This window comes from Carcharhinus amblyrhynchos, unplaced genomic scaffold, assembly GCF_965287045.1.
Source record: "Carcharhinus amblyrhynchos unplaced genomic scaffold, sCarAmb.v2.hapA scaffold_37, whole genome shotgun sequence".
In the NCBI taxonomy this organism is placed as follows: domain Eukaryota; kingdom Metazoa; phylum Chordata; class Chondrichthyes; order Carcharhiniformes; family Carcharhinidae; genus Carcharhinus; species Carcharhinus amblyrhynchos.
Window position 1 is genome coordinate 7175901 of NW_027649778.1, and position 25936 is coordinate 7201836.

The 25936-nt window shown below is 48.6% G+C and overlaps 1 protein-coding gene across 1 annotated transcript in view; it reads right to left on the minus strand.

Moving 5' to 3' along the window:
• Window positions 1-25936, minus strand: part of npas1 (neuronal PAS domain protein 1) — a 382645-nt gene that overhangs the window by 100288 nt on the left and 256421 nt on the right. The window contains exon 5 of the mRNA XM_080218356.1: window positions 1405-1494. Within this exon, the coding sequence (XP_080074482.1) occupies window positions 1405-1494 (90 nt within the window). The remainder of the gene's footprint in view (window positions 1-1404; window positions 1495-25936) is intronic.

Here is a 25936-nt window from a genome sequence, read left to right on the forward strand (position 1 = left end):
CTTCTGAGAGAAAGTAATTCTCCTCATCTCCGTCTTAAATGGGCAACCCCTTATTTTTAAGCAGTGACCCCGCTAGTTCTAGATTCTGTCACAAGAGGACACAAGAACATAAGAACTAGGAGCAGCAGTAGGCCATTCGGCCCCTCGAGCCCGCTCCGCCGTTCAATAAGATCTTTTTGTGGACTCAGCTCCATTTACCCGCCCACTCACCATAACCCTTAATTCCTTCACTGTTCAAAAATCTGTCTATCCTTGCCTTAAGAACATTCAACGAGGTAGCCTCAACTGGGCAGGGAATTCCACAGATTCGCAATCCTTTGGGTGAAGAAGTTCCTCCTCAACTCAGTCCAAAATCTGCTCCCCTTACTTTGAGGCTATGCCCCCTAGTTGTAGTTTCACCCACCAGTGGAAACAACTTCCCTGCTTCTATCTTATCCATTCCCTTCATAATCTCATACGTTTCTACAAAACCTCCCCTCATTATTCTGAATTCCAGTGAGTATAGCCCCAGTCTACTCAGTGTCTCCTCATAAGCCAACCCTCTCAACCCCGGAATCAACCGAGTGAATCTCCTCTGCACCCCCTCCAGTGCCAGTATATCCTTTCTCAAGTGAGGGGACCAAAACTGTACACAATACTCCAGGTGTGGCCTCACCAGCACCTTACACAGGGTGTTAGAGTGCAACCGGTGACAATTTTGTGTCGGATGTGATGTGACAAGTTGAAAGGGCCAGCTGACCCAGTAAACTGTGGAACCAATGACACAATGATGTGATGAATCTCTATAAATAAGAACCTGTGGGGAGTTTGGAGTGGCCCAGGGTGAGGCCCCAAGTTTGGAGTAATGACGTTTCTTTATTAAACCCTTTCTTTGATTTATAAGTTGGAGTAAGTTTTGTTATATTTTTTATTGCCTACATTTGAAGAGTTCCTTCTGAAGGAACAGGGGGTACATCCACCCTGTCCAGACCCCATTGGGAATCTTACAGATATCAATCAAGTTGCCTCTTACTTTTTTATACTCCTGTGCCTGCAAGCCTAACCTATCCGACCTCAGGCTCCACCCCGAGGGGTCCTCTGGCAACTGGGAATCTCAGTAAGGAGTCTCTCAACACCAGGTTAAAGTCCAACAGGTTTATTTAGCAGCAAACGCCACTAGCTCCCCACTCACCTGACGAAGGGGCAGAGCCCTGAAAGCTCGTCGCGTTTGCTACCAAGTAAATCCTGTTGGACTTTAACCTGGTGTTGTGAGACTTCTTGCTGTGTTTACCCCTGTCCAACGCCGGCATCTCCACATCACGACTGGGAATCTGACAGAGACGCGAGCACGGAATGTCGTCGCGGCGACGGGAACGTTTGATGACTTACACTCGGAAGGAGTGAGACCAGCGATGTTCATCCTACCTGTGACAACCCCAAGTAGATGGAGACAGTCTCAGAGATGTACAAGAATTTCCCTTCTCGATTTAGTGCAAAAATAAAGCCATCCAAGGACTGCGGGAGAAAAGGAAGACAAAAAACAAAATCAGCTTCATATTTTAAAATGTTTCGATCACTCTGGGAACTCTCAGTTACATCTATTCATACACAAAAAGAAAGGGTGTACAATTTATCACACCCCTCATCAACAACTTAAAACTTTAGTTTATTTTTCTTATTAGTGTCACAAGTTGGGTTGCATTAACACTGCGATGAAGTTACTGTGAAAATCCCCGAGTTGCCTGTTCGGGTACATTGAGAGGGAATTTAGCACGTTCAATGCGCCTTAACCAGCACGTCTTGAGGGAGGAAACTGGAGCACCCGGAGGAAACCCACAGGGAGAAACAAAACATTTTGGGGAGGAGGGAATGAAGAGGAGAGTGGGAAAAACTGAAAACTCCTGTCAATAGAGCTTTGCATGGTCTGGGCACTCATCCCAACACCCTCCTGCTTTCCCCTCGCCCGCTACAAGTCCTATGGTGGGAGGGGGGATAGGAAAATCCCCCCCAAAGGGGCAATTTACCATGGCCAATCCACTCAACCCGCACATCTTTGGGCACTAAGGGGCAATTTAGCATGGCCAATCCACCCTAACCTATATATCTTTGGACACTAAGGGCCAATTTAGCATGGCCAATCCACCCTAACCTATATATCTTTGGACACTAAGGGCCAATTTAGCATGGCCACACACCTTTGGACTGTGGGAGGAAACCGGAGCACACAGAGGAAGCCCACTCAGACACGGGGAGAATGTGCAAACTCCACACAGACAGCGACCCAAGCCAGGAATCGAACCCGGGTCCCTGGAGCTGTGAGGCAGCAGTGCTAACCCACCGTGCTACCGTGACACCCAAAGTGTTGCATTGAAGACTTCCTATTCAGTAATGTCATGTCGGCAAATTCATCAACTGAAATCCCACATGGAGCAAGATGCCTTCTTTTTACCCCTGTTAACCCTCCCCTGCCATTTGCCCTCTCAAGTGGATTTAAATATCCTCTGCTGACATTTCGAAGAGGAGCAGGTGAGGAGCAGGTGAGGAGCAGGTGGGGCATGGAGTTGGGGGTAGGGTGTTAGCGTGGATAGAGGACTGGTTGTCAAATAGGAGGCAGAGAGTGGGGGTTAATGGGTGCTATTCGGATTGGCGGTTGGTGACTAGTGGAGTGCCCCAGGGGTCGGTGCTGGGGCCTCAGCTATTTACCATTTATATAGACGATCTGGAGGAGGGAACCGAGTGTATGGTGTCGAAATTTGCTGATGACACCAAGATTGGTGGAACGGCAAATTGTGCGGAGGGTGTGGAGAGTCTACAGAAGGATCTAGATAGGCTGGGCGAATGGGCCAGGAAATGGCAAATGGAATTTAATGTTGGCAAGTGCGAGGTGGTTCACTTTGGTAGGAATAATGGTAGGAAAGACTATTACTTACGTGGCAAAAAACTGCAGCAGGCGACGGTGCAGAGGGACCTCGGGGTCCTTGTGCATGAGTCGCAAAAACCCAGCTTGCAGGTGCAGCAGGTGGTCAGGAAGGCGAATGGGATGCTGGCCTTCATAGCGAGGGGGATTGAATATAAAAGTAGGGAGGTCTTGCTGCCGCTGTATAGGGCATTGGTGAGGCCGCAGCTGGAGTACTGTGTGCAGTTTTGGTCGCCGTACTTACGCAAGGATATTTTGGCCTTGGAGGGAGTGCAGAGGAGGTTTACTAGGCTGATACCGGAGTTGAGGGGGTTGAGCTATGAGGAGAGGCTGAATAAACTGGGCTTGTACTCGTTAGAGTTTAGAAGAATGAGGGGAGATCTCATTGAGACGTATAAGATGATGAATGGGATGGATAGGATAGAGGTGGAAAGACTCTTCCCACTCAGAAAGGATAGTAGGACTAGGGGGCACAGCCTCAAGATAAAGGGGGGGCGGTTTAGAACGGAGTTGAGGAGGAACTTCTTGACTCAAAGGGTGGTGAATCTCTGAAATTCTCTGCCCGTTGAAGTGGTGGAGGCCGCCTCGCTAAATATTTTTAAGACGCGGGTTGATGGGTTTTTGATAAGCGAGGGGATTAAGGGTTATGGGGAGAGGGCGGGAATGTGGAACTGAGCCACGACAGATCAGCCATGATCTTATTGAATGGTGGGGCAGGCTCGAAGGGCTAGATGGCCTACTCCTGTTCCTATTTCTTATGTTCTTATGTTTCTTATGAGTTCTTCCCGGCATCCTGGGCCAATAAGTACTCCCTTAACCAACATCACCAAAACAGATCACTGCTGATTACTATGTTGCTGTTTGTGGGATCCTGCTGTGCAAAGGTTTCCTGCTGCCTTTGCTACATTTTTACCCTACATGGTGCTAAATGTTGTTGCAGTTGTAACCCTGCCCAGTACGAGAGGGACCGCGGGTTTTTTACGTTTATTTATTAGTGATACGTGTCAGCTTACATTCACACTGCAATGAAGTTACTGTGAAAATCCCCTAGTCGCTCCTGTTCAGGTACACTGAGGGTGAATTCAGCATAGAAAGAATCAAAGAAACCCTACAGTGCAGAAAGAGGCCCTTTGGCCCATCGAGTCTGCACCAACCACAATCCCACTCAGGCCCTAGCCCCATATCCCTTCATATTTTACCCACTAATCCCTCTAACCTACGCATCCCTGGACACTAAGGGGCAATTTTATCATGGCCAGTGCATCTAACCGGCAAGTCTTTCGGCTTGTGGGAGGAAACTGGAGCACCCGGAGGGTGACGCAGACACGGGGAGAGACTCCACACAGACAGTGACCCAAGCTGGGCATCGATGCCTGGCGCTGTGAGGCAGCAATGCTAACCCACAGTGCCACTGTGCCGTCCATAGGCTTGGAGTGTTTTCTCTAGAACAGGGAAGGCTGAGGGAGGGGGGGGCCTGATTGAGGTGTACAAGACTATGAAGGGTGTGGACAGGGGTGAGTAGGGAGCAGCTGTTCCCCTTGGTTGAGAGGGTCAATCACGAGGGGGCAGAGTTTTAGGGTAAGGAGCAGGGGAGTAAATTTGCTCAGAGGGTGGTGGGAATCTGGAATGCGCTGCCTGGGAGGGTAGTGGAGACCGGAAACCTCACAATCTTTAAAAAATATTTGGACGAACGCTTAAAATATCAGAATATTCAAGGATATTGGACAAGTGCTGGAAAATTTGATTTGATTTGTTATTGTCACATGTACTGGGATACAATGAAAAGTATTGTTTCTTGTGCACTGTACAGATAAAGCATACCATTCATAGAGAAGGAAAGGAGAGGGTGCAGAATATAGTATTGAGTTGATTTGATTTATTATTGTCACACGTATTCGTATACAGTGAAAAGTATTGTTTCCTGCGCATTATACAGGCAAAATACTGTTCATAGAGAAGGAAAGGAGAGGGTGCAGAATGTAGTGTTACAGTCATGGCTAGGGTGTACAGAAAGATCATCTTAATATATGCAGGCTTAGAGGGCCAAAGTGCTGCAATTCTCTTTGTTCAATGAGGTAGGTCCATTGAAAAGTCTGATGGCAGCAGGGAAGAAGCTGTTCTTAAGTTGGTTGGTACGTGACCTCAGACTTTTGTATCTTTTTCCCGATGGAAGAGGGTGGAAGAATGAATTTCCGGGGTGCATGAGGTCCTTAATTTAAAGTTTATTGACTCATTAGTCACAAGTAGGCTTACATTAACACTGCAATGAAGTTACTGTGAAAATTACACTGGGATTACTGTCACCTTTCGACGCAGATTTGATGGGCCGAAGGGCCTTTCTAATAACATTGGCTGTAAAACATTTTGGGATGTCCCTTGGTCCACGAGCGGTGCTATATAAATGCAGGTCTTTGTTTCTCTTTTGGGTTTGGGGGAGGGGGTAGCAGTGCGGTGAGGAAGGGATGGAGGAAGGATCATGTGGAATGGAGAGACCAGCACAGAGCAGCCGGGCCGAAGGGCCTGTCACTGTAGGCTTGCCGAATTCCAAACACGTCCCCCTCTCACAAATGGGCCCCCCCGCGCTCATTCACTTTTATCCCTTTTTCTGGGCAAGCAAAATCTGCGGAATGATGATTGCAATTTGCAGAGAGCTTTTTACTGCAGCACACTGCACTGGGGTATTGGAAATGTTAACATGGGGATGCCTTCTCAGTTAACAGATTTAATAAAAATGGAAGATTAAGCAGCAGAGTGGATTTTAATGGCTGCTCCACTTCTCAACCAGAGGAAGGAAAATGAACCTAATGCCCCCTTCACGCTGCGTAACGTTTTTCCAGACAAGTCCACGTCAAAGACAGCCCCCATGACGAAAATTAGCTCCTTGGAGAAGAACTGAACTCAGGGCCTCTCAAATCCTTCCATCTGGATCCATCCCCATCCTAACTTTGTAATCTCCCCACCCCCACAACCTGACAATCTGTGACCTCTTCTAACTTCAGCCCCTTTAACCTCCCTCCCCCACCGTACAGTGCCCCCCCTCCCACTTCCCACCTCATTTTAATCACTCCATCATCGGTCATCATACCTTCAACTTGAATGGGCCACCAAAACTCTGGAATTCCCTCTCCGCTTCTCTCATCTACTAACTCCCTTCCTAACCCCCTCTGCCTCTCTCACCAACTAACTCTCTCCCTACCCCCCTCTGCCTCTCTCACCTACCAATTCCCTTCCTAAACCCCCTCTGCCTCTCTCACCGACTAACTCCCTTCCTAACTCCCTCTGCCACTCTCATCTACCAACTCCCTTCCTAACCCCCTCTGCCTCTCTCACCAACTAACTCTCTCCCTACCCCCCTCTGCCTCTCTCACCTACCAATTCCCTTCCTAAACCCCCTCTGCCTCTCTCACCGACTAACTCCCTTCCTAACTCCCTCTGCCACTCTCATCTACCAACTCCCTTCCTAACCCCCTCTGCCTCTCTCATCTACTAACTCCCTTCCTAACTCCCGCTGCCCCCTCACCTACTAATTACCTCCCTAAACACGGTGACACAGTGGTTAGCACTGCTGCCTCATGGCGCCAGGGACCCGGTTTGATTCCCAGCCTTGGGTCACTTTTTGTGCAGAGTCTGCACATTCTCCCCGTGTCTGTGTGGGTTTCCTCTGAAAGATGTGCTGTTTAGGTGTGTTGGCCGGCTAAATTCTCCTTCAGTGAATCCGAACAGGAGTGTGCCAACTAGGGGAATTTCACAGTAACGTCATTGCAGTGTTAATGTAAGCCTACTTGTGACACTAATAAATAAATTTTAATTTTAATCACCTCTCTCACCTCCTCTAACTCCATAACACCCTCCTCTTTGATCATCTTTCCAAATAACAGTGGCAAATTGCACTTTATAACACTCCTAATATACAGCAGCTTGGGATATATGACCTGGTAGATCACGGTGTATAGCATGACTTATACTTCAGACATCAAGGCCAGAATTCTCCAGTCTTCACGCTACCTAGATCTTCCAGTCCTGCTGGCAGTGTACCCCAGGGGCTCCAGCGGGAGGGATGCAGTCAATGAGAAACCCTGTTAGCAAGGGTAGGAGCAGAAGAACCCCCCCCCAACCATCAACCAAGGGCAAGTCATCTCCACCAAGGCAGAAAATCCTGCCCCTAATTGCCCCTTGAGAAGGTGGTGGTGAGTCGCCTTCTTGAACCCACTGCAGCCCCATGTGGTGTGAGGGAGGGAGCTCAGGAGGGGGTGTCACTGAAAGTTGACAGTTTTAAAGTTTATTTACTGGTGTCACAAGTTGGCTTACATTAACGCTGCAATGAAGTTACTGTGAAAATCCCCTAGTTGCCACAGTCCAGTGCCTGTTTGGGTACACTGAGGGAGAATTTAGCATGGCCAATGCAGCCTAACCAGCACTGTGGGAGGAAACCAGAGCACCCGGAGGAAACCCATGCAGACACGGGGAGAATGTGCACTGACACTGACCCAAGCTGGGAATCGAACACTACAAGAAAGTTACTGTGAAAATCCCTTAGTTGTCACACACCGGCACCTGTTCGGGTACGTGGGTTCAAATCCCACCTGGTGGAATTTAAATTTAATAAATAAAATCTGGAATTGAAAGATAGTTTCAGTAATGATAACAGTGCTCAGGAAATTCTGCTCTTGGGCATCATTGTGGGCTGGACAGGAACGTTGGAGAGCTAAATTTCCCCACCCTGCTCTTCTCGAGGCCAAAAAATACCACCTCCCCCACGAAACAAAAGCCATCTGGTTCACTAATGTCCCCTTTAGGGAAGGAAATCTGCCGTCCTTACCCAGTCTGGCCTACATGTGACTCCAAATTCACCGCATTGTGGTTGACTCTCAACTGCCCTCTGAACTGGTCAAGGCAAGGCACTTAGTTCAAGGGGCAATTAGGGATGGGCAATAAATGCTGGCCCGATCAGCGATGCCCACAATAGCATTAAAGAATGAGGTGGAAACGTTCTGGGATTTTAATTCCAATGCAGTGAAGGAATGGTGATACAGTTCCCAGGCGGAATGGTGTTTTGAAGGAGAATGTGCAAATACAAAGAACAAAGAACAACACAGCACAGGAAACAGGCCCTTCGGCCCAACAAGCCCACGCCGCCATTTTAACATTGTGAGTACCCTCTTCTACCTATGACCTTTGTCTACTGCCTATGACCTTTGTCTACAAGAATTGTGGTGTTCCCAGGCATCTGCTGCTCTTGTTTTTTTATATGTATATGTCTGAGCGTGATACTGTTGGAATCTGAAGTTAGGGCAATTGGCATAAGAACAAGGAAAATTACAGCACATGAACAGGCTCTTTGGCCCTCCAAGCCTACACCGACCATGCTTCCCAACTGAACTAAAACCCCCTACCCTTCCGGGCACCATATCCCTCTTTTCCCATCCTATTCATATATTTGTTAAGACTCCCCTTAAAAGTCACTGTCGTACCTACTTCCACTACCTCCCCCAGCAGGGAGTTCCAGGCACCCACCACTCTCCCACATCTCCTTTAAACCTTGCCCCTCGCACCTTTAAGCTATGTCCCCGTAGTAACTGACTCCCTGGAGAAGGTCAATAGAAATGACACCAAGCATTCACACAGCACCTGGGATTTGGCAAAATACCCCAGAGTATTTCCCAAAAGCACTTCAGATAAAAAAAACTGCCGTCAAACCAGAACGAGATATTAAAACAAGTGACCAAACTTGGAGTTTTGAGAAGTGCCTTAAAGGTGGGAAGGGAGGGATTTCGGGAGAGAATGCCGGAATTTGGAACCAAGGCATCTGAAGGTACGGACAAAAGGTATTCCCGAAGCTTAAGAACCGTTGTTATAGAGTTATCACAGAATCCCTCAAAGGGCAGAATGAGGCCACTCGGCCCATCATTTCTGCACTGGCTCTCAGCAAGAGCATCTTACCCAGGCCCTCCCCTAACCCTGTGTCTTTATCATGGCCAATCCACCTAACCTACACATCTTTGGACACAACTCCTGCCTCTAGCTTACCATCCAATCAAAGGGGGAAGATGGGCTCTTGAAGATGAATGGGCCAATCAGAGGCCTTCAAGCTTGAAAGGATCAGCAGGCTGCAGGAGAGGCTAAATAACAGAGAGGGTGTTTCAATATGGAGGATATATCCGTTCAACATTCTCAAACCATCCATAAAGCACCTTTCGACAGAATAAGGTGACTCAAGGCTCTCTAAGGGAGAGTTACGAGGCAATATCAAACACAAACCACAAGACAGCGCCTCACATGCCAGCGACCTGGGTTCGATTCTGGTGTCAGGTCACTGTCTGTGTGGAGTCTGGGGGTTTTCCCCATGGGTTTCCTCCGGGTGCTCCGGTTTCCTCTCACTGTCAAAAGCTGTGCAGGTTAGGTGGATTGGCCACGCTAAATTACCTCCTTAGTGTCAAAAGATGTGCAGGTTAGGTGGATTGGCCACGCTAAATTACCTCCTTAGTGTTGGGGGTTAGGAGGGTAAATACTTGGGGTTACGTGGACATGGTCTGGGTGGGACAGTAGTTGGTGTGGGTTCTATGGGCTGAATTGTCTCTTTCTGCACTGTGGGGATTCTGTGAAAAATTCTTTGAAAATAGAGCCACAGTAATGTGGTTGACTCTCAACTGCCCTCCAAAGGCAACTAGGGATGGGCAATAAATGCTGGCCCAGCCCATGTCTCTTGAATGTATAAAAAAGCCTCTCCAAAAATCATTCCACAATCTGCTGCCTTGGGCACAAAAACAAGTTTTGACTTGCATCACAACAGGAGGAGACCATTCAGCCCCTTGATCCTCTTAGATCATGCTAACCCCCGACTCCATTTTAGCCTGCTTGGGACCTGAACACCTGATAAGCTTGACCTGACCAGCATTCACAGAGTCTGTTGCTGTACCTTCTGGTACATCGGGCGTGCATTGGGCTGCATGGTAGCACAGTGGTTAGCACTGCTGCTTCACAGCTCCAGGGACCTGGGTTCGATTCCCAGCTCGGGTCACTGTGCGGAGTCTGCACATTCTCCTCATGTCTGCGTGGGTTTCCTCCAGGTGCTCCGGTTTCCTCCCACAATCCAAAGATGTGAGGGTTAGGTTGATTGGCCATGCTAAAGTTGCCCCTTAGTGTACGAGGATGCTTAGGTTAATGGGTAAATTCTGTCGGGGTATGGGGATAGGGCCTGGTTGGGATTGTGGTCGGCGCAGACTCGATGGGCTGAAGGGCATCTGTAGGATGCACTGTAGGATTCTATCAATCAGTGGCTGGGTTTGCGATACAGTTAAGCACACTGACATTTCCAAATCCAGTCTGCGTACCCCTCGGGTATAGAAGATTAACGGTGATCTCAGGGCCAGCGCAGAGTGTTAAGATGCCCTAGGCGAACCTCCAATTGTGCTCCACTGCCCCCCCACCCCCCGCCATACTCCCCAGCTATTAAACTTTGCAAATGAATATCGTACATTAGTATGCATAAAAATTGAGCATTGATAATTACAGAACTACTTTGCAAAAAAGGGGTGAATATTGTGATAGTCTTTGAACATTTGTTACATACATGTACAGGAAGGAGTGCAGATTATAATGTAGGGCATAGGCTCATAAAATGCAGTGTGTGTCCCCGAAATGTTTACCAGATGATTTTGTGAGCAATTTACACAATCAATAATCGTTACTGTGGAGGGGATTAGATTAAACTACATGCCATGACATTATGTATTGGTTCGCTGCCTTGTAATAAGATCAGGTGGGATGTACCAAACTGTAGCCATCATTTGTACTTCACCTCTGCGGGAAGGGTGAACCTTTTAGGACAGAGCTGAGGAGAAATTTCTTCACCCAGAGAGTGGCGAATTCACTGCCACAGAAAGTAGTTGAGGCCAAAAACATTGTGTGATTTCAAGAAGGAATTAGATCTAGCTCTTGGGGCTAAAGGGATCGAGGGATACGGGGGGTAGCGTTGAGGGGGAGGGGGGGCGCGGTTGGGGTTGAAATCAGGATGTTGAATTCGATGATCAGCTATGATTAAAATGAATGGCGGAGCAGGCTCGAAGGGCTGAATGGCCTACTTTGTATGTAACCCAGACATCTTTGGGCACTAAGGGGCGACTTAGCATGGCCAATCCACCTAACCTGCACATCTTTGGACACAACTCCTGCTTCTAGTTTCTAGGTGAAACCGTTGCAAGAACAAAATGAAGAGCAACACATAACACTTTGTGAAAGAGTGCAATGTAAAAACATGGAAATTTATATGTGTGAGTGTCAGTGTATTTAGATGTATATCCGGCGATCAAGCTCTTCAATGGGTTTATTTTATTTTATTTTTTACCAGCCACGACTGAATGGCAAAACAGACTCGATGGGCTGAGTAGCCAAATTCCGCTCCTATGTCTTATGGTCTTGATTTGATTTATTATTGTCACATGTGTTGGGATACAGTGAAAGGTATTTCTTGTGTGCTATACAGACAGAGCATACCATTCGTAGAGTACATAGGGAAGAAGGAAACGAGAGAGTGCAGGATGTAGTGTTACAGACATAGCTAGGGTGCAGAGAAAGATCAACCTGGTGCGAGGTAGGTCCATTCAAAAGTCTGACAGCAGCAGGGAAGAAGTTGTTCTTGAGTCAGTTGGTACGTGACCTCAGACTTTTGTATCTTTTTCCTGACAGAAGAAGGTGGAAGAGAGAATGTCTGGGATGGGTGGGGTCCTTAATTATGCCGGCTGCTTTGCCGAGGCAGCGGGAAGTGTAGACAGAGTCAATGTATGGGAGGCTGGTTTGCATGATAGACTGGGCTACACTCATGACCTTTTGTAGTTCCTTGTGGTCTTGGGCAGAGCAGGAGCCCAGACCAAGCTGTGATACAACCAGAAAGGATGCTTTCTATGGTGCATCTGTAAAAGTTGGTGAGAGTCACGGTGGACATGCCAAATTTCCTTAGCCTCCTGTGACAGAGTTTGGGGGAGGCAATGGCTTAGTGATATTATCGCTAGACTATTAATCCAGAAACTCAGCTAGTATCCAGGAGGACCCGGGTTTGAATCTTGCCACGGCAGATGGTGGAATTTGAATTCAATTAAGAATCTACTGATGACCGTGAAACCATAGTCGGAAAAATCCATCTGTCCTTTAGAGAAGGAAATCTGCCATCCTTACCCGGTCTGGCCTACATGTCACTCCAGAGCCACAGCGATAGGGTTGATTCTCAACTGCCCCCGAAATGGCCGAGCGAGACACTCAGTTTCAAGGGTAACTAGGAATGGGCAATAAATGCTGGCTGGTCAGTGATGCCCATGTCCCACGAATAAATGAAAGAAAAACTTATATAGTTTTAATGAATAGTGCATTCATGCGAAGGTATCAGCCAAAAGCTGGAGTGGGCCAGTTAGCCCCTCGAACCTGTTCCGCCATTCAATAATATCATGGCTGATCTGTTAATGACCTCAAATCTACATCCTGCCTACCCTTCGACAATCTATCACCACAAGAATTTACCAAGAATCTTTACAGTTTAAAATTTTATTTAAGCACATTTACTTTAATGCTGCAATGAAGTTACTGTGAAAATCCCCTAGTCGCCACTAGGTGCCTGTTCGGGTACACTGAGGGAGAATTTAGCACAGCCAATGCACCCTAACCAGCATGTCTTTCGGACTGTGGGAGGAAACCGCAGCACCCGGAGGAAACCCAGACACGGGGAGGTGCTGCTTCTGGACTCCCTGACGTCCACAATGCTTACCGGGGCAGCCGGCTGGCACAGTGGTTAGCACTGCTGCTTCACAGCGCCAGGGACCCGGGTTCGATTCCCGGTTTGGGTCAGTGTGTGTGTGGAATTTGCACGTTCTCCCTGTGTCTGCATGGGTTTCCTCCGGGTGCTCCGGTTTCTTCCCACAGTCTGAAAGACGTGCTGGTTAGGGTGCATTGGCCGTGCTAAATTCTCCCTCAGTGTTACCTGAACAAGCACTGGAGCGTGGCGACTAGAGGATTTTCACAGTAACTTCATTGCAGTGTTAATGTGAACCTTATTAGTTACTCTAATGAATAAATTTTAACTTTAGTTCTTGGGTCTTGTAGTGTTGAGGGCCAGGCTGTTTCCAGCACTCCACATCAGATGTTGGACTTATTCCCTGTCCGCTGACACATTGTTAAAGTTTTTTTTAACTTTATTTATTATCGTCACAAGTAAGGCTTACGTTAACACCGCAATGAAGTTACCGTGAAATTCCTCCAGTCACCACACTCTGGCACCTGTTCGGGTACACTGAGGGAGAATTTAGCACGGCCGATGCACCCTGACCAGTACGTCTTTCAGACTGTGGGAGGAAAGAGGAGCATCCGGACGAAACCCACGCAGACACGGGGAGAACGTGCAGACTCCGCACAGACAGTGACTCAAGCCGGGAATCGAACCCGGGTCCCTGGCGCCGTGAGGCAGCAGTGCTAACCGCTGTGCCACTGTGCTGACCCATTATCGGTAATCAGGTCTACCCTCCGCAGTGTTGTCCACAAATCTGATGATGGAACTGGTGTCACGGACAGGCACTCTGTCGCAGGTGTAGCGGGAGTATGTAACTCAGCACACACCGTTACGGGGCTCAATCTAAGCTTGGCACCTCATCTTTCAACTTAGCGCTCTGCTACCTCCCGGGTTCTACAGAAAACTCAGCGGCATAAGTTCATGCAGAGCCGGAGAAAGGTTAGGGTGCAGAAAGAGGCCATTCAGCCCATCGTGTCTGAGCCAACCAAAGAAAGGAAAGAAGGAAAATGGCTGCTCGGCTTTCTTGAAGAGAAATCTAGACCCAGTGGGGGCAATCTCACCTTCTCGCCCCCGACAGCCTCTCGCGATCTTACTGGAATCCGGCCTCATTCTTTTATTCATAATATTTAAATACTATTTAGAACATTTAAGTATTACAAGTGAGCGTGGGTCATAACTGCTCAGGCTCACTTGTCTCTGTGGCCCTGCCAGTGAAGGTTTTCTCCAGCAAGGATCAGGTATGATCCGCACCATGAGGACCAGATGGCTTGGCCTCACCGGTAGAAGTGGAGGCCATTGAGCACTCCCCACCCGCCCCCCCCCAGAGAAGTCGGGGGCCGAAGAGATACCCATTGGGCAGTGCCAACACAGCACTGTCAGCCTGGCACCCTGGCACTGCTCACCAGGCACCCTGGCACTGCCCACCAGACACTCTGCTGTGAAGGGTCGGCCTGACCTATTGATGATTTCCCATGTCCTCCATGACCGCCATCGCAGATTACTTCCCAATTTCCAGCAGATGGGCGGCACAGTGGCACAGTGGTTAGCACTGCTGCCTCACAGCGCAGGGACCTGGGTTCGACTCCTGGCGTGGGTCACTAGCTGTGTGGAGTCTGCACCTTCTCCCCGTGTCTGCGTGGGTTTCCCCCGGGGGGCTCCGGTTTCCTCCCACGATCCGAAAGACGTGCCGGTTAGGGTGCGTTGACCCGAACGGGTGGCGACGAGGGGAATTTCACAGTAACTTCACTGCAGCGTTAACGTAATCCTTACTTGTGCGACACTGACAAATAAACTTTTCACTTTTGCTCCTGTGCAGAGTTTCTCCCTGCGCCGTTTCATCTATATTCCGAGCAGGAGACGGAGAAGGCAGGAGTGTGACGGGGAAAACAGATGCCCCCGCTTCTCAGGAAGGCGTGGAGACGGCTGGCGAATTTAAAATCAGACACTCTGCGGAGGCCCGGACGGGAGGCAGAGGCCCGCTTAGCATTTCAGGGGCAGCGTTAACCAACTGCTCAAGGTGCGGCTCACGCTGCAGGCAGGAGGAAAATCAATAATGCTGTCACCGAACGCAGAGAGACTGACCTTTCGCAAGAAGCGGCTCCACAGCCCGTGCCCAGCAAGCGAGGAAGAGGTCGGCATCTTTAATCACACAGCCCCTCCACAAGGCCACATATTTCCTGCACCCAGCACAGCCTTGTTCGTCTCTCGGCCACCCCCACTCCCCCACCCCACCCCCACCCCTCCCAGTGTCCCTCCAGCACCCTCCCAAGTATCCCCACACTCCTCCCCCTGCTCAGTTCCGTTTGCGGTGGGGGGGGGAGCACAGAGCACGGTCTTGGGAAGTTTATTTGTCAGTGCCACGACTAACGCTGCAATGGTGTTTATTTATTCGTCACCAGTAAGGCTTACATTAACACTGCGATGAAGTTACTGTGAAATTCCCCTAGTCGCCACACTCCGGTTGGTGCCTGTTCGGGTCAACGTACCCTAACCAGCGCGTCTGTGGGAGGAAACCGGAGCACCCGGAGGAAGCCCACGGGGAGAGTGTGCAGTGACAGACAGTGACCCGAACTGTAATGACGTAACAGGAGGATCATTAAAACCATTGACTCACAGAATCCCGAGAGGGCAGAAGGAGCCTTTCAGCCCATCACCTCGGCGCCGACCAACATCCTACCCCAAGCTTTATTCCCAGAAACCCACGCGCTTGCCCCTAGCTAGTCCCCGTAACAGTAAGGGGTAGGTTAGCATGGCCTATCTACCTATGTGGGGGGAAACTGGAGCACCCGTTAACTTTCGCGCACGCCCCCATTCCACTCACTCTCCGGTTCCACTCTTGCTTGTTCCTGATGGTGGCGGAGTCCAGAACCAGGGGTCATAGCTTGAGGATAAGGGGGTAAACCTTTTAGGACTGAGGTGAGGAGAAATTTCTTCACCCAGAGGGTGGTGAAGGTGTGGAATTCACTCCCACAGAAAGTAGTTGAGGCCAAAACGTTGTGTGATTTCAAGAGAAAATTAGATACAGCTCTTGGGGCTAAAGGGATTGAGGGATATGGGGGGAAGGGGGGATCAGGATATTGAATTTGATGATCAGCCATGATCAGAATGAATGGTGGAGCAGGCTCGAAGGGCCGAATGGTCTCCTCCTGCTTCAGTTTCCTGTGTTTTGGCACCCTCTTTTAAAAGTTAGTTTGGGCAGCGCAAGGGACCCGGGTTCGATTCCTGGCTTGGGTCACGGTCTGTGCGGAGGCTGCACGTTCTCCCCATGTCTGTGTGGGTTTCCTCCGGGTGCTCCGGTTTTAGACGTGCTGGTTAGGGTGCATTGGCCGTGCTTAATTATCCCTCAGCGTACCCGAACAGGAGTGTGGCAACTGTGGATTTTCACAAGTAACTTCATTGCAGTGTTACTGTAAACTACTTGTGACATTAATAAAGAAACTTTAATATGACATGGACATGGTTGTCAAAGCCAGCACATGCCACCTATTCATAATTATTCTTTGAACTGAGTGTCTCCCTCAGCCATTTTAGAGGGAACACTAAGAGTCAGCCACACTGCTGTGGCTCTGGAGTCACATTTAGGCCAGATCCTGTAAGGATGGCAGATTTCCTTCCCTAAAGGGGCATTAGTAAACCAGAGAATTGAAGACAGTTCATCGGTCATCAAGGATTGACCATGTTAAATTGCCCCTAGTGAGCAAAGATAGAACATAGAACCTTACAGCGCAGTACAGGCCCTTCAGCCCTCGATGTTGCGCTGACCTGTGAAACCAATCTTAAGCCCATCTAACCTACACTATTCCAATATCATCCATATGTTTATCCAATGACCATTGAAATGCCCTTAGTGTTGGCAAGTCCACTATTGTTGCAGGCAGGGCATTCCAAGCCTTTACTACGCTGAGTGAAGAACCTATCTCTGACATCTGTCCTATATCTATCACCCCTCATGTGCAGGATAGAGGGGTTGGCCATGCCAAATTGCCCGTCAGTGTCTGAAGATGTGTAGGTTAGGTTGGCCATGCTAAATTGCCCCTGCATGTCCAAAGATGTGTGGGTTCGGTGGATTGGCCATGCTAAATTGCCTCTTAGTGTCCAAAGATGTGCGGGTTAGGTGGATTGGCCATGCTAAAGTGCCCCTGCGTGTCCAAAGATGTGTGGGTTTGGTGGATAGGCCATGCTAAGTTTCCCCTGCGTGTCACAAGATAGGCAGGATAGGGGGATTGGCCATGTTAAATTGCCCCTGGAATGTGGGAGGCAACTGGAGCACACGGAGGAAACCCACACAGACACGGGGAGAGTGTGCAAACTCCACACAGACAGTGACCCAAGCTGGGGATCGAACCCGGGTCCCTGGCGCTGTGCTAACCACTGTGCCATCCTGTGCTTCCACAACTAAGATAGTTAACTAATATAGATACATCCTACCCCTGATTCGAGAGTCAGTGCAAGGTAAATATTAGCTTCCTGGAAGGCAGAGGTTGCAATGATTTTATAACACGTTAGAATGTTTGTGGTGCTCTCGGAGCACTGATGTTAATAATATGGAAATATCTCTGCTTTTGTTTGGAGCAGAAAATAATAAGTTACAACTGAAAATGGATGCAGAAAAAAAATGATTGAATTTGGTGTCAAAAAATCAACAGCATATTCACGGTTTCCATTCACGCTGATGGTTTTTGATATGGTTGCAAGTGAGAGTGGATGGGATTGGGACGTTAGGCCATGGGAGAGGGTGTTTTTAATTGATCTCTGTGGTCCACAGGTCGAACCATTTGAGACACAACTGGTCTGGAACCAGGGACCACAGTCTCAGGATAAAAGGATGGCCATTTTGAACAGCGATGCGGATAAATTTCCTTCATTCAAGGGGTTGTGTTTTTATTTTATTCGTTTGTGGGACATGGGCATTGCTGGCTAGTCAGCATTTATTGCCCATTCCTAGTTGTCCTTGTTCAGAGGTCAGTTGAGAGTCAACCACGTTGTTGTGTGGCTCTGGAGTCACATGTAGGCCAGACCAGGTAAGGATGGCAGATTTCCTTCCCTAAAAGACATGGGGGGGGGGTGGGTGTGGTGGCGGCACAGTGTTTAGCACTGCTGCCTCACAGCGCCAGGGACCTGGTTTGGGGTCACCGTCTGTGTGAAGTTTGCATGTTCTCCCCGTGTCTGCGTGGGTTTCCTCCGGGTGCTCCGGTTTCCTCCCACAGTCTGAAAGACGTGCTGGTTAGGGTGCATTGGCCCGAACGGGTGCCGGAATGTGGCGACTAGGAGAATTTCACCGTAACTTCATTGCAGTGTTTAATGTAAGCCTTAACTTGTGACTAAAAAATAAACTTCATTTTCGTGAACTAGGTGGATTTTTCCAACAATTAACAATGGTCATCAGTAGATTCTTAATTCCAGATTTTTTTAAATTGAATTCAATATCCACCGTCTGCGGTGGCGGGATTCGAACCCAGGTCCCCCAGAACATTTCTGGATTAATAGTGATAATATCACTATGCTATTGCTTCACTTTGCAATCTGTGCAACTCTCCACCCCAGGGGCCGTGAGTGTTCAGTTTTTGATAATCTGCAAGGTGCTGAGATGGATAGGCTTTTGGACATTAAGGGAGTTAAGGGATTGGCGGCTCGATGAATAAGACGTGATCTTATTGAAAAGTATCAAATTCTGAGGGGGGGGCTCATCAGGGTGGATGCTGAGAGAATGTTTGCGGGAACCTGGAGCTAAGGGGGAAAAGTTTAAAGATAGGGGTTCTCCCATTTAGTGTCACATGTAGGCTTACATTAACATTGCAATGGAGTTTCCTCCCAGTGTCACAGTTTCCTCCCACACTCTAAAGATGTGTAGATTAATTGATAGGCAAAAATGTGTAGATTGGGGGGGGAATCTAATCTACACATTAGATCCCCCTAATGTGTTGGGGGATCTAAGTTGCCTCATAGTGTCCTAAGATGTGCAAGTTAGGTGGATTGGCCATGCTAAATTGCCCCTTTAGTGTCCAAAGATGTGCGGGTTAGGTGGATTGGCCGTGCTAAATTACCCCTTTAGTGTCCAAAGATGTGCGGGTTAGGTGGATTGGCCATGCTAAATTGCCCCTTAGTGTCCAAAGATGTGCGGGGTTAGGTGGATTAGCCATGCTAAATTGCCTCTTAGTGTCCCAAGATGTGCCGGTTAGGTGGATTGGCCATGCTAAATTGCCCCTTAGTGTCCTAAGATGTGCAAGTTAGGTGGATTGGCTATGCTAAATTGCCCCTTAGTGTCCAAAAAGTGTGTAGGTTAGGTGGATTGGCCATGCTAAATTGCCTCTTGGCGTCCAAAGGTGTGTAGGTTTTGATTTGATCTGATTTATTATTGTCACATATATTTAGTATACAGTGAAAAGTATTGCATCTTACACAGATAAAGCATACCATTCATAGGGAAGGAAATGAGAGAGTGCAGAATGCCATAAAAAGAGTTAGAATGGGGTTTGAAAGCATAGACCGAGAGTAAAAGATAGAAGTTGAAGGCGTGCTGGGCACAGCCTGAAGAAGTCGCCTCGCTCCGGTGCCAGCTTGGATAGGATATGTGGGTTGGCCGTGCTGAATTGCCCCTTAGTGTCAGGGGAATTAACTGTGTAAAGAGGTGCGGTTACGGTCATAGGATCTGTGTGGGATTGTGGTCAGTGCAGGCTCGATGGGCTGAATGGCCTCCTTCAGCAGTGTAGAGATTCAATGACCCAATGGCCTCCTCCTGTTCCTGTGTCCTGGGTTAGGTTAGGGGGTTAGTGGGGTAAATGTATGGGGTTTCTGGGTAAACCTGTGTTTAGAGTTAGTGCAGACCCAATGGGCGAATGGCCTCCTTCTGCACTTTAGGAACACTATGAAGTTACTGTGAAAATCCCCTAGTCGCCACACTCCGGCACCTGTTCGGCTACACTGAGGGAGAATTTAGCACAGCCCTAACCGGCACGTCTTTGGGACTGCGGGAGCACCTGGAGGAAACCCACGCAGACACGGGGAGAACGTGCAGACTCCACATGGACAGTGACCCAAAGCGGGAATCGAACCCGGGTCCCCAACGCTGTGAGGCAGCACTGCTAACCACTGAGCCGCCGTGATGGAGATGAGGAGGAATTTCTTCTCTCAGAGAGAGAGAGACGCTTGGAATTTTCTCCCGGAGTGGGGGACGGGGAGAGAGAATTCCCAGCGACCATCAAGGCCGGATTGGACAGAAGTTCGATCGGAAAGGGGGGTCAAGGATGGGAGTGGGGGGGGGGGGGGGGGGGCGCAAGGCAGGAACGTGGAGTTAAAACTGCAATCGGACTATCGAATGGTGAGGGGCCAAATGGCCTCCTGCTGCTATTCCTTATGGATGCAGTGGGAAGGTGGTGTTGATATGAATCAGCTGTGTTCTAATTGACTGGCGGACCAGGCTCGGGGAGACTATTCTTGCTTCTATTCTTTGTGGCTCTAATCTGCGTTTTATCATCTGCGTGTCTCTATTCAAACATTCTGTTCCACAGTGAGCCAGAGCTGCTCGCACACTATCAGGATCAGAGCCGCACCGGTGGACGTGGCCTGCCTACAACATTACACACATTAATTATATCTGACTTCTGCGTTTCTCTGCCGCATACGGAGCTGAAGGTGAGGAATGAGGAGCACTGGGGAATGAAGAGCATTGGCCACTTTGCAAGCCCCAGAGCTCCCCCTCCCCTCCGCTCAACAGGCTGGGGTCAGACACGGTTTGGGCTCACTGCAAAGGTCAAGAGACCCCAGCCGAGACTGTGAGCGCACCGCTGAGTCACCTGGCTGTGAGCTTGACACCCCATTCCCCGACATTCGGGGTGGCACTGTGGTTAGCACTGCTGCCTCACAGCACTAGGGACCCGGGCTCAATTCCCAGCTTCGGGTCACTGTCTGTGTGAAGTTTGCACATTCTCCCCGTGTCTGCGTGAGTTTCCTCCGGGTGCTCTGGTTTCCTCCCACAGTCTGAAAAAGATGTGCTGGTTAGGTGGATTGGCCATGCTAAATTGCCCCTTAGTGTCCAAAGATGTGCAGGTTAGGTGGATTGGCCATGCTAAATTGACCCTGGGGTGATTAGCAGGGTAAATATGCGTGGTTACGTGGATGAGGTCTGGGTGGGATTGTTATCGGTGCAGATTCAATGCACGAAATGGCCTTCTTCTGCATTGTAGGAATTCTGTGATGCTATCGATGATTTAGACCCATAATCCAGGCTGATGCTCAGGGGAACAGGAAGCCATTCAGCCCTTTTCGTGGGAAAGCCTGGAACGATACTGAGGGTGATACCACCTTCTGGATAAGACGTCCAGCCCAGACCGCTAAGGTGACATTGTTTCTAAGAGGTATTCTCTCCCATCACCTACATTTATCCTTCTCCCATCATCACATTAAAACAAACAAACTTTTCAGTCATGATCACACATCAAAATCTTGGCACGTAGCCTCTCACCAACGCTTCTACTTTCTCAGAAGGTGAAGGAAATTCAGCATGTCCGCTTCGATTCTCATCAATTTCTGCAGATGCACCACAGCTTGGTATGGCTCTGCCCAACACCATGAAGGGCTACAAAGGACTGTGAACGTAGCCTACTCCCGTCACGCAAACCAGCCTCCCATCCACTGACTCTGTCTACACTTCCCACTGCCTTGGCAAAGCAGCCAGCGTAATTAAGGACCCCGGACATTCTCTCTTCCAACTTCTTCCCTCGGGAAAAAGATACAGAAGTCTGAGGTCACGCACCAACCAACTCAAGAACAGCTTCTTCCCCGCTGCCGTCAGACTTTTGAATGGACCTACCATATATTAAGCGGATCTTTCTCTACACCCCAGCTGTGACTGTAACACTACATTTGCACTCTTGCGTTTCCTTCTCCCCTACGTACTCTATGAATGGTATGCTTTGTCTGTATGGCACGCAAGAAACAATACTTTTCACTGTATATTAATGCATGTGACAGTAATAAATCAAGACAAAGGAGGGTGGTGTAACAGCAGCACCCTCTCCCGAGGCAACATTACAGAACTGCGGTGCAGAAAGAGGCCATTCGGCCCATTGTGTCTGTACTGGCTCTCCAAACGAACATTATGACTTCCTGAAATTTCACTACCTTTTCCTACTGTATCCCTGCACACTGTTGCTATCCACTAATCATCTAAAGTCCTCGTTTGAACCACACTCCCAGACCGATCATTCCAGACCCACAACCACTCGTTGTGTGAGAAAGATTTCTTCTCGTATCATATTCGCTTCTCTTGCAAATTATTTTAATCCGTGTCCATCTCGTGCTACATCATGCGCAGAATCGAGGTGGCAATCTGTCAAAAGCTGCTCTGCTGGACAGGACATATTGTTTGTACATCCGACACCAAATTCCTGAAGCAATTACTCTAGGATCCCAACAGTGCAGAAAGGAGCCATTCGGCCCATCAGGTCTGCATCAACAATAATCCCATCCAGGTCCTATCCCCGTAACCCCAAACATTTACCCTGCTAATCCCCCAACCTGCAACATGTTTGGACACTAAGGGGCAATTTAGCTTGGCCAATCTGTCCAATCTACTCATCTTTGGACACTAAGGGGCAATTTAGCATGGCCAATCCACCTAACCTGCACATCTTTGGACACTAAGGGGCAATTTAACATGGCCAGTCCACCTAACCTACACATCTTTGGACATTAAGGGGCAATTTAGCATGGCCAATCCACCTAACCTGCACATCTTTGGACACTAAGGGGCAATTTATCATGGTCAGTCCACCTAACCTGTACATCTTTGGTCACTGAGGGGCAATTTAGCATGGCCAATCCACCTAACCTGCACATCTTTGGACACTAAGGGGCAATTTATCATGGCCAGTCCACCTAACCTACACATCTTTGGACACTAAGGGGCAAGTTAGCATGGCCAATCCACCTAACCTACACATCTTTGGACATGAGGGGGCAATTTAGCTTGGCCAATCCACCTAACCTGCACATCTTGGGACTGTGGGAGGAAGCCGGAATACCCGGAGGAAACCCTCGCAGATACTTGGAGAACGTGCAGACTCCACACAGACAGTGACCCAAGTTGGGAATTGAACCAGAGATCTGGGCGCAGTGAGGCAGTGATATCAACCACTTTGCCACCCAATATGTCAGTTGGTCGATGAGCACAGGGAGGGTTGTTGGGGTCGGGGGGTCGGGAGGGGCGGGGGGCATGGGGGGTGGGGAGGTTAAGTTACTGGCGAAAAGAGGTCGCACGGTTAAACCTCCAGGAACACATCCTGGAGTGAAAGCTGGCAACCCTAGCAGGGCAGGGGGCGGCGTACAGAGCAGAGCGCGGAGTGACAGACGCTCCCCTCCCCTGGAAGGACACTGGTATGTATGTGCAAATGCATCCGACTGGGGGGGGGGCCTGCTACTTCTTTCCCGCGCGCACAAAAAGCTTATTAACACACACAAGTCGCGATGGACTCATCCAAGAACCGCAGACCTTATCAGGGTCATTAAAGTAAAGAAGGAACTTGGTATCCCCAAATAATCTCTTTATAGCCAAGATCTATCAAGTCAGAAGTGTCTCGGAGACAAACACAAGTGCCCAAGTGGAACCTCTTGATAAAAAAAGCAATTCTGTCTGCCATTATTAATTAGCTGTCTCCTGTATTTGAGTCCGATCTGATACGTTCACAACGCATTATTTCCAGTGGCATATTGTAATTCTGTTAGTGGACTGTGCAGGAGAGCAGTGAAACAATTACTTCCTCAGACAACAACCAGTGAAAGACGCATCACTAATGTTTGCTTTCTTTCTCACCATCCCCCTCTCCCCACCGCACCCCACTCTGTCGCAGTGTCTAACGGCTAACAATCTGAATTTTTGTACTGCATTGGGTTTGAGCAGTGGGGTCTGAGAGGGGGCAGAAAGCAAAGTGCCACAGATGCCAGTATCTGGGGGGAAAAAATATTGGTGGGAAACTCCAGCAGGTCTGACAGCGTCCGAGGTGGGAGAGAATACAGCCAAGGTTTCGAGGCTAGATGACCCTTTGTCGGGGTGTGATGACTTCAGCTAGGCTAACGTGGCTGTCTTGCTGGAGTATGAGTGTCTTAGCGAGGTGCGATAAGGTGCTATGGAACTCATGTCGCATTTTATTTCAACAGAAGGTTTTTCAGTTGGGATAGCAGACTCAAGGGGTTGAATGGCCACACCCTACATTCATAAGGAAGTCTTGCAAAGCTTCCCGTATAGAGACCAATCTATTATTATAATCCAGTTTGGTTTATGAACAAATATCTTCACTCTGTTTCACTGGGTGGGTTGGAGTACTCCATAAACAGCCCTGGATCTTAACATGCTGCAACTTTATAAGACCCCTGTCAGACCCCACTTGGAGTACTGTGCGCAGTTCTGGGCGCCTCACTACAAGAAGGATGTGGAAGCTATTGAGAGGGTGCACAGGAGATTTACAAGGATGTTGCCTGGATTGGGTGGCATGCCTTATGAGGATAGGTTGAGGGAGCTCGGTCTTTTCTCCCTGGAGAGACGAAGGATGAGAGGTGACCTGATAGAGGTGTATAAGATGTTGAGAGGTATAGATAGGGTGGATTCTCAGAGGCTATTTCCCAGGGCTGAAATGGTCGCTACGAGAGGACACAGGTTTAAGGTGCTGGGGAGCAGATACAGAGGAGATGTCAGGGGTAAGTTTTTCACTCAGAGGATGGTGGGTGACTGGAATCGGCTGCCGTCAGTGGTGGTGGAGCTGAACTCATTGAGGTCTTTTAAGAGACTTCTGGATGAGTACATGGGATTTAATGGGATTGAGGGTTATAGATAGGCCTGGTAGGTAGGGATATGATCAGTGCAACTTGTGGGCTGAAGGGCCTGTTTTTGCTGTAGTGTTCTATGTTCTATGGACCCAAACATTTCAAAGCGATATCAAGCGCATCAAAACCATCATCGCAGATTTAAAACTTTCCAGATGAGACAATGGCCTCTTGGTATTACTGCTAGATTATTATTTCAGAAACTCAGCTAATAGAACTTGGAACATTACAGCACAGTACAGGCCCTTCAGCCCTCAATGTTGTGCTGAGCTATGTCCGAAACCAAGATCAAGCTATCCCACTCCCTATCATTCCGGTCTGCTCCAGGTGCCTATCCAATAACCGCTTGAAAGTTCCTAAAGTGTCCGACTCCACTATCACAGCAGGCAGTGCATTCCACACCCCAACCACTCTCTGAGTAAAGAATCTACCTCGGACATCCCTCCTATATCTCCCACTATGAACCTTATAGTTATGCCCCCTAGTAACAGCTACATCCACACGGGTAAATAGTCTCTGCACGTCCACTCTATCTATCCCCCTCATCATCTTATAAACTTCTATTAAGTCGCCCCTCATCCTCCTCCACTCTAAAGAAAAAAGCCCCAGCTCCCTCAACCTTTCCTCATAAGACCTACCCTCCAAACCAGGCAGCATCCTGGTAAATCTCCTCTGCACTCTCTCCAATGCTTCCACATCCTTCTTATAGTGAGGTGAGTAGAACTGCACACAATATTCCACATGTGGTCTCTCCAAGGTCCAGTATAGTTGCAGCAATACCCCACGGTTCTTAAACTCAAACCCCCTGTTAATAAACGCTAACACACTATAAGCCTTCTTCACGGCTCTGTCCACTTGAGAGGATATTTGTTCTGGGGACCAGGGTTCGAATCCCACCACAGCAGATGGTGGAATTTGAATTCAATAAAAAAAATCTGAAATTAAGAATCTACCACGAAACCATTGTTGGAAAAACCTTTCTAGTTCACTAATGTCCTTTAGGAAAGAAATCTGCCATCCTTATCTTGTCTGACCTACATGTGACTCCAGAGCCACAGCAATGTAACCGATAATCACATTTTAACTTGATGTTTTAAGTTTCCTTTTGACTTTGTTTTTGGTTCGGACTGTCCTCCTTTCTTTTTGGGGAGCTGCCCCTTTTAATATGTCTCTAAGTTAATTTGAGTTTGTTTATTTGGTTGGTGTCAAAAGAGATACCTGATGAGACCCAAATGATGGTTTAATCAGGGAGCCTCAAGCTTCCGACTTAAAGCAGGTGTGTCAGACTCTCTGCCTGCATTCAGCAGGGAGCAACTGGAGTGCTGGATGTGTACAGATGTATGGTGTAAATAAAGTAATTTTGGTGACGGGACTTTCACCTCCATGGAGTTATTATACAAGGGTTGTTCCTCCCCCAGCCCCCACCACCTCCACCTTTCCCTAAAGACACT